At 40.7% G+C, this 15000-nt stretch overlaps 1 protein-coding gene across 2 annotated transcripts in view; it reads right to left on the minus strand.

Annotated features, from left to right (window-relative positions):
* bcl6ab (BCL6A transcription repressor b) overlaps positions 1 to 4312 on the minus strand; it is a 4942-nt gene extending 630 nt beyond the window's left edge. Inside the window, exons 1-9 of one of the 2 annotated variants that reach the window (XM_058393773.1) lie at positions 4156 to 4312; positions 3189 to 3358; positions 2807 to 3028; positions 2136 to 2669; positions 1911 to 2017; positions 1149 to 1304; positions 901 to 1031; positions 673 to 810; positions 1 to 28 (exon numbers count right to left, since the gene is read on the minus strand). The exon at positions 1 to 28 is cut by the window's left edge and continues 630 nt beyond it. In XM_058393773.1, the coding sequence (XP_058249756.1) occupies positions 1 to 28; positions 673 to 810; positions 901 to 1031; positions 1149 to 1304; positions 1911 to 2017; positions 2136 to 2669; positions 2807 to 3028; positions 3189 to 3349 (1477 nt within the window). In that variant the 5' untranslated portion in view covers positions 3350 to 3358; positions 4156 to 4312. Of the gene's footprint in view, positions 29 to 672; positions 811 to 900; positions 1035 to 1148; positions 1305 to 1910; positions 2018 to 2135; positions 2670 to 2806; positions 3029 to 3188; positions 3359 to 4155 lie in introns of both variants that reach the window. The other variant, XM_058393772.1, reaches the window with a different exon arrangement.
* Between the last annotated feature and the right edge of the window lie 10688 nt (positions 4313 to 15000).

Here is a 15000-nt window from a genome sequence, read left to right on the forward strand (position 1 = left end):
GTCTAAAACGCAGCTCACAGGTCTCACACTGAGGAGAGAGAAGCCACACACACACACACACACACACACACACACACACCTTTTTAATTACAGTTTTGCTGAAACACTGATTTAATAACCAGAACATCTAGTTAGTTAATATTCACTGTGTGCTCTTTACTCATTATGAACCCATTAACATTCGCTGTGTGCTCATTAATATTCGCTGTGCGCTCATTAATATTCACTGTGCCCTCATTAATATTCACTGTGCCCTCATTAATATTCGCTGTGCCCTCATTAATATTCGCTGTGCCCTCATTAATATTCACTGTGCCCTCATTAATATTCACTGTGCCCTCATTAATATTAGCTGTGCGCTCATTAATATTCACTGTGCCCTCATTAATATTCACTGTGCCCTCATTAATATTCACTGTGCCCTCATTAATATTCACTGTGCCCTCATTAATATTAGCTGTGCGCTCATTAATATTCACTGTGCCCTCATTAATATTCACTGTGCCCTCATTAATATTCACTGTGCCCTCATTAATATTCACTGTGCCCTCATTAATATTCGCTGTGCCCTCATTAATATTCACTGTGCCCTCATTAATATTCACTGTGCCCTCATTAATATTCACTGTGCCCTCATTAAGACTGTAATCTCTCAGGAGAGGTTGTGCTTACGTGGTAGGGTTTCTCTCCAGTGTGGATGCGCAGGTGACTCTTGAGCGTCTGGAGATGGCGGAAGCGCGTGTTACACACGGAGCAGCAGTAGGGTTTCTCACCCGTGTGGATCAGCACGTGAGCGCGCAGGTGAGCTACCTGTCAGATTCAGAAAGGAATCACAGTCAGAAAGCTGGAAAAAGTGCAGCACTTAAACCAGTGAAGGGTCAAACTCGGGTGGGGTCGTACCTGGACGAAGGCGGAGCCACACGTCTCGCACTTGTAGGGTTTCTCACCCGAGTGGATGCGCAGGTGAGTCTTCAGGTTGGCCGGCCGGTTGAACTGGGCTCCACATACACTGCAGCGGTATGGCTTCTCACCTGCTGACAGGCCACAAAAACTCCAGGTCAACTCCGACGGACCAGTGAGGATCAAAAACTTTCTACTAAAATATCAACCATATCAAATATCAAGCAGCGTAGGATGACGTGGTGTACCTGGAGAGACAGGTTTGTGGTTGGTGAGGTTGTGGTTTGAGGTGAAGGAACTTCTGAGGAGGTCACAGTCATAGGGTTTGGCATCACGGAGACACTGGTGGCTCTCAGAGTCATCCTCCATCTTGTCCCACTCAGTGCAGGTCAGATCGCTGCTCTCTGTTGGAGGAGATGAACACAGGAAACTGCTTTACATTTCACTTTAAGATTTAGAACAGAGGCTGAAAAACATCACATCACATCTATAAGCAGGTTATAACACCTCACAGCTCCTGAAAAACAAGCTCAAAAAATAAAAAACAAGCCTGGAGATATGGGAGGCCACATCCCCTCCATTATGACTGAGAGGCACGGAGGCCACACCCCCTCCATTACGACTGAGAGGCACAAAGGCCACATCCCCTCCATTAAGACAGAGGTATGGAGGCCACGGCCCTTTATTAAGACTAAGTGGTGCTGAGGCCACATGCCCTTTATTAAGACTGAGAGGTATGAAGGCCACACCCACTTCAATAAGGCTGAGACTTGCAGAGGCCACACCCTCTTCATTAAGACTTAGAGGTCCAGAGGCCACACCCTGATGGACAACAGAACGGCCATGCTTCTTTTTCTGGTAAAAGCCCCACCTCTTCCACAGGAACTAAAGCACAGAGGCCACGCCTCCCTTACTATCTGAGGCCAGGCTTTAACAGTGTTGTACTAATATCACGAGACTCCGAGAGATCAGATTGAATCCTTTGCTCATTTAAAAGCTGAAACACTGACCCGTCTTCATCTCGGTGCTCTTCACGTTGCTCTCCTGTCTCACAGCGTGAGTGGACATGGAGTCAGGCATGTGCATCTTCACTGTCTCACTGCATTTCTCCACAGATCTGTAAACACAATGCTAATGCTAATACACAAAACGCTAATATGATAAACAGGACAAAAATGTAACCACACTGCACCACTAGAAGGCACCGAGCAGCTGCTAGCGGATCTGTAACCTACCGGTTGGAATTCCGGAGCGGATCGTCGTCTCCTTCAGCCGAGTTGAGCACGATGAACTTGTACTTCTTCCAGTTCCGCACTTTCGGAGGAGACGCGGCTTCTCGACTGCAGCCGCTCGACTCGGCAGGAGAATCCGGCTGGCAGTCCGACTTCAGAGGGCTACGAGGATTGACCATGTGAGGAGAGTTCTCCACCTCAGCTCCCTCCACCTTCCTGCTCCCATCCGGGCGGCCTGCAGGGTCCGGACTCAAATACTTGCCTCGACTTTCTCCAGGACCGGAACACGGTCCGCGAGTTACGACGTGGCTGTCTTTTGGAATTTCCCAGGAAAGTGGTTTGGTGTTTGAGACGGAGCTGTTCGGAAAAGGGCGGGGAGGAAGGTGGCTGTAGATGCTAGTCGGGTTGCTGGGGGATGTGCTGACTGCATAGTGCACTACAGGAGGAGTGAGGTCACAGAGGTCAACGGTCATATCCCGGAGTAAGTGGGCGGAGCCAGCTGGTGGTTCCTGTCGTTGCTGCCTCACAGTCAAACCCCTGGAAGAAGATGAAACTGGTTCATCATCAAGGTTATGTCTAAAAAAAAACAAAAAAAAACAAACAAACCAGAATGCTCTGTGTGCGGTTTGGGACACGCCCACAGGCTACTTTATCTACTTTATCTAGAGAGTTACCTGGACTCCATGAAGCGCTTGCAGGTTTCCACCATGTGCTCCATCTGCAGGTAGACGGCCGTGTTTAGCGTGGCCACGATGAAGCACTCCTTTAGGGTTAGACAGGAAGTGTACATGAACTCCAGCAGAATGGCGAAACCGTCAGGGTCAGCCTTAGCGTCCAAGCTAACCACGGCGGGGTCCGATTTGTGCGCATTGATGAATACGGTGTAAAAAAAGCCACTGAGGGAAGAGTAAAGAGTTACAACATGCAGAAACACAGCGCGCTGAAATAACTAATGACTGAAATTTGTAGCTATTCTAGCTAGCAAGGTAGTGCTGAGGGGGCGTGTCCCAAACCACACCCACCATCTTTACCAATAACAGCCTCATTAATACTGACCTGCAGGCCATGAGGACGGTCTTGTGTGCGTGAAACTCTCGGCCTCCGACCCTCACGATGACGTCTGTGAGGATGTTGCGGCTGCGCAGGCGGTTGAAGTTAAACAGCACATCGCCTGCATGCCGCGTAAACTGGATGCAGCCGTCAAATGCGGTGCTCATGCTAACACCCTGATCAGGACACACACACACACACACACACACACACACAGAGTCAGTTCAAGACCGGCCCAGAATCGTGAGATCTGATTGGCTGAGAACTCGGGAAAAGAAATCATAACCATCACAGAACATCCTGAAGCGTTAACTACCTCTCTACTGAGAACTTAGTGACCTCTGACACTGGAGACTCCTTCCATGAACATCTGCTAATTTCACACGCGCCCCTGTGAATGAATGAGCTGTTGCTATGGAAACCTTAATCCGGCAGCGCGCGCGCGCACTAATAGAAACCTGCGCTGCGGTATGAGGTACTGTTAGAGACAATCACCTGATTACTGAATCCAGAATGTTCTTTTTGAATAAATAAGTAAATAAATAAAGTGTATTTAAAAGTAAAGCTCAGATGGAGAAGTATGCAGACCTGTTAGTGCCCATCCCTATCCCTAACCACTTCACTCTACACCACAGCTGCCTTTTAATAAATAAATAAAATAAAGTGAAAGAAAACGTCATCCATGAAGTGTAGTTTTTGTCTGGACCTCAAATCAAAGTGTTAAAGCTTTTCAGAAACTAATATGAAGCAGAAATGAAGAGTTTAAGCCAAACGGAGAACTTCAATTCGCTTTAAAAACAAATTCCGGACACTTTAAACGAACAAGAAACAACATCCTGGTTCTAACATAAGCGTTTAAAAAACATTCTAGTGTGATTAAAAAGCGCGTGTAAAGAGCGCTATTATGATTTTCATTATTATTATTATTATTATTATTATTATTATCATCATCAGATAATAGATGTAAAGTCACCTGGTATGTTTTTCTTAGAAACCCGTCCTTCTGTAGTTCCTGGAATCTGAACTTCTCTGAAGGCTCAGCTCTCACTTCTCGGAATTCCACCGCCGGACTGTACCACTCTCACACCGCGTGGGGAGGGACCAACTTAATTCACCCTCATTCGACGTTTTCTCTTCATCACTGTAATAACTGCGTGCCCGATTTAACCATAAATAAACTTTAAATTAAAGCTCGTGTAGTTTTTAAAGTAGTGATTATAAAACGTTTAAACGTGTCTCGCCTCATGTGATTTAGTGCCCCCTCCTTGTCTACCTCAATAACGTGCTCCTCCAGGCAGCGCAATCATCATCATTACGCGATCATGATTTTTACGGTCGCAGATTCATCAGTTTGTGCCTCGAAGCGAAATGCGAGAGTCTCTGTAGTGGAAGAGATTTTCTCTTTTTCATTCACAAAATGTGACTTTTCATGTTTCCACTTCAACACACGCTTGCTCTGCGTGTCAGTGTGCGTGCTTTCTAGTTAATTTCTCAATCAAATAAAATCAAATAAAATCCTGGCTTGTGCAAAGGTGTTTAGGGTTTAGGGTTGGAACGATACGGTGTGAGCAATGTGAGGCTCGCGATCCCAAGTGTCTGTGTATCGAACGAAATTGCTCATATATTATATTTACTTAATCATTTAAACTTAATCACCCCCCCACCCCACACACACACACACACTTACTTGTCAAAGAAAAAGTAGCTTCCAATAAGAGATTTTAAAAAAAGAAAAACTTTCCTTTAAGTGCACATGCGACAGTATGCTAACATATTAGCAAGCAAGCATTGGACGATTCCAACACTCACATACACACTCACTATAACACAACACTATCACATACACTCTCACATACACACTCACTATAACACAACACTCTCACATACACACTCACTATAACACAACACTATCACATACACTCTCACATACACACTCACTATAACACAACACTATCACATACACTCTCACATACACACTCACTATAACACAACACTATCACATACACTCTCACATACACACTCACTATAACACAACACTCTCACATACACACTCACTATAACACAACACTATCACATACACTCTCACATACACACTCACTATAACACAACACTATCACATACACTCTCACATACACACTCACTATAACACAACACTATCACATACACTCTCACATACACACTCACTATAACACAACACTATCACATACACTCTCACATACACACTCACTATAACACAACACTCTCACATACACACTCACTATAACACAACACTATCACATACACTCTCACATACACACTCACTATAACACAACACTCTCACATACACACTCACTATAACACAACACTATCACATACACTCTCACATACACACTCACTATAACACAACACTATCACATACACTCTCACATACACACTCACTATAACACAACACTATCACATACACTCTCACATACACACTCACTATAACACAACACTATCACATACACTCTCACATACACACTCACTATAACACAACACTCTCACATACACACTCACTATAACACAACACTATCACATACACTCTCACATACACACTCACTATAACACAACACTCTCACATACACACTCACTATAACACAACACTATCACATACACTCTCACATACACACTCACTATAACACAACACTATCACATACACTCTCACATACACACTCACTATAACACAACACTCTCACATACACTCTCACATACACACTCACTATAACACAACACTCTCACATACACTCTCACATACACACTCACTATAACACAACACTCTCACATACACACTCACTATAACACAACACTCTCACATACACACTCACTATAACACAACACTATCACATACACACTCACTATAACACAACACTCTCACATACACACTCACTATAACACAACACTATCACATACACACTCACTATAACACAACACTCTCACATACACACTCACTATAACACAACACTCTCACATACACACTCACTATAACACAACACTCTCACATACACACTCACTATAACACAACACTATCACATACACACTCACTATAACACGACACTCTCACATACACACTCACTATAACACGACACTCTCACATACACACTCACTATAACACGACACTCTCACATACACACTCACTATAACACAACACTATCACATACACTCTCACATACACACTCACTATAACACAACACTATCACATACACTCTCACATACACACTCACTATAACACAACACTCTCACATACACACTCACTATAACACAACACTCTCACATACACACTCACTATAACACAACACTCTCACATACACACTCACTATAACACAACACTCTCACATACACACTCACTATAACACAACACTCTCACATACACACTCACTATAACACAACACTATCACATACACACTCACTATAACACAACACTATCACATACACTCTCACATACACACTCACTATAACACAACACTCTCACATACACACTCACTATAACACAACACTATCACATACACACTCACTATAACACAACACTCTCACATACACACTCACTATAACACGACACTCTCACATACACACTCACTATAACACAACACTCTCACATACACTCTCACATACACACTCACTATAACACAACACTATCACATACACACTCACTATAACACAACACTATCACATACACACTCACTATAACACAACACTCTCACATACACACTCACTATAACACAACACTCTCACATACACACTCACTATAACACAACACTCTCACATACACACTCACTATAACACAACACTCTCACATACACACTCACTATAACACAACACTCTCACATACACACTCACTATAACACAACACTCTCACATACACACTCACTATAACACAACACTATCACATACACACTCACTATAACACAACACTCTCACATACACACTCACTATAACAACACTATCACATACACACTCACTATAACACAACACTATCACATACACACTCACTATAACACAACACTATCACATACACACTCACTATAACACAACACTCTCACATACACACTCACTATAACACGACACTCTCACATACACACTCACTATAACACAACACTATCACATACACACTCACTATAACACAACACTATCACATACACTCTCACATACACACTCACTATAACACAACACTCTCACATACACACTCACTATAACACAACACTATCACATACACTCTCACATACACACTCACTATAACACAACACTCTCACATACACACTCACTATAACACAACACTCTCACATACACACTCACTATAACACAACACTCTCACATACACACTCACTATAACACAACACTCTCACATACACACTCACTATAACACAACACTATCACATACACTCTCACATACACACTCACTATAACACAACACTATCACATACACTCTCACATACACACTCACTATAACACAACACTCTCACATACACACTCACTATAACACAACACTCTCACATACACACTCACTATAACACAACACTCTCACATACACACTCACTATAACACAACACTCTCACATACACACTCACTATAACACAACACTCTCACATACACACTCACTATAACACAACACTATCACATACACTCTCACTATAACACAACACTCTCACATACACACTCACTATAACACAACACTATCACATACACTCTCACATACACACTCACTATAACACAACACTCTCACATACACACTCACTATAACACAACACTATCACATACACACTCACTATAACACAACACTATCACATACACACTCACTATAACACAACACTATCACATACACACTCACTATAACACAACACTCTCACATACACACTCACTATAACACAACACTCTCACATACACACTCACTATAACACAACACTATCACATACACACTCACTATAACACAACACTATCACATACACTCTCACATACACACTCACTATAACACAACACTCTCACATACACTCTCACATACACACTCACTATAACACAACACTCTCACATACACACTCACTATAACACAACACTCTCACATACACACTCACTATAACACAACACTCTCACATACACACTCACTATAACACAACACTCTCACATACACACTCACTATAACACAACACTATCACATACACACTCACTATAACACAACACTATCACATACACACTCACTGTAACACAACACTATCACATACACTCTCACATACACACTCACTATAACACAACACTATCACATACACACTCACTATAACACAACACTCACATACACTCTCACATACACACTCACTATAACACAACACTCTCACATACACACTCACTATAACACAACACTATCACATACACACTCACTATAACACAACACTCACATACACTCTCACATACACACTCACTATAACACAACACTCTCACATACACACTCACTATAACACAACACTATCACATACACACTCACTATAACACAACACTCTCACATACACACTCACTATAACACAACACTCTCACATACACACTCACTATAACACAACACTCTCACATACACACTCACTATAACACAACACTATCACATACACACTCACTATAACACAACACTCTCACATACACACTCACTATAACACAACACTATCACATACACACTCACTATAACACAACACTATCACATACACACTCACTATAACACAACACTATCACATACACACTCACTATAACACAACACTCACATACACTCTCACATACACACTCACTATAACACAACACTCTCACATACACACTCACTATAACACAACACTATCACATACACACTCACTATAACACAACACTCACATACACTCTCACATACACACTCACTATAACACAACACTCTCACATACACACTCACTATAACACAACACTATCACATACACATTCACTATAACACAACACTCTCACATACACACTCACTATAACACAACACTCTCACATACACACTCACTATAACACAACACTCTCACATACACACTCACTATAACACAACACTCTCACATACACACTCACTATAACACAACACTCTCACATACACACTCACTATAACACAACACTATCACATACACACTCACTATAACACAACACTCTCACATACACACTCACTGTAACACAACACTATCACATACACTCTCACATACACACTCACTATAACACAACACTATCACATACACACTCACTATAACACAACACTCACATACACTCTCACATACACACTCACTATAACACAACACTCTCACATACACACTCACTATAACACAACACTATCACATACACACTCACTATAACACAACACTCTCACATACACACTCACTATAACACAACACTCTCACATACACACTCACTATAACACAACACTATCACATACACACTCACTATAACACAACACTCTCACATACACACTCACTATAACACAACACTATCACATACACACTCACTATAACACAACACTCTCACATACACACTCACTATAACACAACACTATCACATACACACTCACTATAACACAACACTATCACATACACACTCACTATAACACAACACTATCACATACACACTCACTATAACACAACACTATCACATACACACTCACTGTAACACAACACTATCACATACACTCTCACATACACACTCACTATAACACAACACTATCACATACACACTCACTATAACACAACACTCACATACACTCTCACATACACACTCACTATAACACAACACTCTCACATACACACTCACTATAACACAACACTCTCACATACACACTCACTATAACACAACACTCACATACACTCTCACATACACACTCACTATAACACAACACTCTCACATACACACTCACTATAACACAACACTCTCACATACACACTCACTATAACACAACACTATCACATACACACTCACTATAACACAACACTCTCACATACACACTCACTATAACACAACACTCTCACATACACACTCACTATAACACGACACTCTCACATACACACTCACTATAACACGACACTCTCACATACACACTCACTATAACACGACACTCTCACATACACACTCACATACACACTCACTATAACACAACACTCTCACATACACACTCACTATAACACAACACTCTCACATACACACTCACTATAACACAACACTCTCACATACACACTCACTATAACACAACACTCTCACATACACACTCACTCTAACACAACACTCTCACATACACACTCACTATAACACAACACTCTCACATACACACTCACTATAACACAACACTCTCACATACACACTCACTATAACACAACACTATCACATACACACTCACTATAACACAACACTCTCACATACACACTCACTATAACACAACACTCTCACATACACACTCACTATAACACAACACTATCACATACACACTCACTATAACACAACACTATCACATACACACTCACTATAACACAACACTATCACATACACACTCACTATAACACAACACTCTCACATACACACTCACTATAACACGACACTCTCACATACACACTCACTATAACACGACACTCTCACATACACACTCACTATAACACGACACTCTCACATACACACTCACTATAACACAACACTATCACATACACACTCACTATAACACAACACTCTCACATACACACTCACTATAACACAACACTATCACATACACACTCACTATAACACAACACTCTCACATACACACTCACTATAACACAACACTCTCACATACACACTCACTATAACACAACACTCTCACATACACACTCACTATAACACAACACTATCACATACACACTCACTATAACACAACACTATCACATACACACTCACTATAACACAACACTATCACATACACACTCACTATAACACAACACTATCACATACACACTCACTATAACACAACACTATCACATACACACTCACTATAACACAACACTATCACATACACACTCACTATAACACAACACTCTCACATACACACTCACTATAACACGACACTCTCACATACACACTCACTATAACACAACACTATCACATACACACTCACTATAACACGACACTCTCACATACACACTCACTATAACACGACACTCTCACATACACACTCACTATAACACAACACTATCACATACACACTCACTATAACACAACACTCTCACATACACACTCACATACACACTCACTATAACACAACACTATCACATACACACTCACTATAACACAACACTCACATACACTCTCACATACACACTCACTATAACACAACACTCTCACATACACACTCACTATAACACAACACTCTCACATACACACTCACTATAACACAACACTCTCACATACACACTCACTATAACACAACACTATCACATACACACTCACTATAACACAACACTCTCACATACACACTCACTATAACACAACACTCTCACATACACTATCACATACACACTCACTATAACACAACACTCTCACATACACACTCACTATAACACAACACTATCACATACACACTCACTATAACACAACACTCTCACATACACTATCACATACACACTCACTATAACACAACACTATCACATACACACTCACTATAACACAACACTCACATACACTCTCACATACACACTCACTATAACACAACACTCTCACATACACACTCACTATAACACAACACTCTCACATACACACTCACTATAACACAACACTCTCACATACACACTCACTATAACACAACACTCTCACATACACACTCACTATAACACAACACTCTCACATACACACTCACTATAACACAACACTATCACATACACACTCACTATAACACAACACTCTCACATACACACTCACTATAACACAACACTCTCACATACACACTCACTATAACACGACACTCTCACATACACACTCACTATAACACAACACTATCACATACACACTCACTATAACACAACACTCACATACACTCTCACATACACACTCACTATAACACAACACTCTCACATACACTCTCACATACACACTCACTATAACACAACACTCTCACATACACACTCACTATAACACAACACTCTCACATACACACTCACTATAACACAACACTCTCACATACACACTCACTATAACACAACACTCTCACATACACACTCACTATAACACAACACTCTCACATACACACTCACTATAACACAACACTATCACATACACACTCACTATAACACAACACTCACATACACTCTCACATACACACTCACTATAACACAACACTCACATACACTCTCACATACACACTCACTATAACACAACACTCTCACATACACACTCACTATAACACAACACTCACATACACTCTCACATACACACTCACTATAACACAACACTCACATACACTCTCACATACACACTCACTATAACACAACACTCACATACACTCTCACATACACACTCACTATAACACAACACTCTCACATACACACTCACTATAACACAACACTCACATACACTCTCACATACACACTCACTATAACACAACACTCTCACATACACTCTCACATACACACTCACTATAACACAACACTCTCACATACACACTCACTATAACACAACACTATCACATACACACTCACTATAACACAACACTCACATACACTCTCACATACACACTCACTATAACACAACACTCACATACACTCTCACATACACACTCACTATAACACAACACTCTCACATACACTCTCACATACACACTCACTATAACACAACACTCTCACATACACACTCACTATAACACAACACTATCACATACACACTCACTATAACACAACACTCACATACACTCTCACATACACACTCACTATAACACAACACTCACATACACTCTCACATACACACTCACTATAACACAACACTCTCACATACACACTCACTATAACACAACACTCACATACACTCTCACATACACACTCACTATAACACAACACTCTCACATACACTCTCACATACACACTCACTATAACACAACACTCACATACACTCTCACATACACACTCACTATAACACAACACTCTCACATACACACTCACTATAACACAACACTCACATACACTCTCACATACACACTCACTATAACACAACACTCTCACATACACTCTCACATACACACTCACTATAACACAACACTCACATACACTCTCACATACACACTCACTATAACACAACACTCTCACATACACACTCACTATAACACAACACTCACATACACTCTCACATACACACTCACTATAACACAACACTCTCACATACACTCTCACATACACACTCACTATAACACAACACTCTCACATACACACTCACTATAACACAACACTCTCACATACACACTCACTATAACACAACACTCTCACATACACACTCACTATAACACAACACTCTCACATACACACTCACTATAACACAACACTCTCACATACACACTCACTATAACACAACACTATCACATACACACTCACTATAACACAACACTCACATACACTCTCACATACACACTCACTATAACACAACACTCACATACACTCTCACATACACACTCACTATAACACAACACTCTCACATACACACTCACTATAACACAACACTCTCACATACACACTCACTATAACACAACACTCTCACATACACACTCACTATAACACAACACTCTCACATACACACTCACTATAACACAACACTCTCACATACACACTCACTATAACACAACACTATCACATACACACTCACTATAACACAACACTCTCACATACACACTCACTATAACACAACACTCTCACATACACACTCACTATAACACGACACTCTCACATACACACTCACTATAACACAACACTATCACATACACACTCACTATAACACAACACTCACATACACTCTCACATACACACTCACTATAACACAACACTCTCACATACACACTCACTATAACACAACACTCTCACATACACACTCACTATAACACAACACTCTCACATACACACTCACTATAACACAACACTCTCACATACACACTCACTATAACACAACACTCTCACATACACACTCACTATAACACAACACTCTCACATACACTATCACATACACACTCACTATAACACAACACTCTCACATACACACTCACTATAACACAACACTATCACATACACACTCACTATAACACAACACTCTCACATACACTATCACATACACACTCACTATAACACAACACTATCACATACACACTCACTATAACACAACACTCACATACACTCTCACATACACACTCACTATAACACAACACTCTCACATACACACTCACTATAACACAACACTCTCACATACACACTCACTATAACACAACACTCTCACATACACACTCACTATAACACAACACTCTCACATACACACTCACTATAACACAACACTCTCACATACACACTCACTATAACACAACACTCTCACATACACACTCACTATAACACAACACTCTCACATACACACTCACTATAACACAACACTATCACATACACACTCACATACACACTCACTATAACACAACACTCTCACATACACACTCACTATAACACAACACTATCACATACACACTCACTATAACACAACACTCTCACATACACACTCACTATAACACAACACTATCACATACACACTCACTATAACACAACACTCTCACATACACACTCACATACACACTCACTATAACACAACA

Source organism: Hemibagrus wyckioides, linkage group LG07 (genome assembly GCF_019097595.1).
Source record: "Hemibagrus wyckioides isolate EC202008001 linkage group LG07, SWU_Hwy_1.0, whole genome shotgun sequence".
NCBI lineage: Eukaryota > Metazoa > Chordata > Actinopteri > Siluriformes > Bagridae > Hemibagrus > Hemibagrus wyckioides.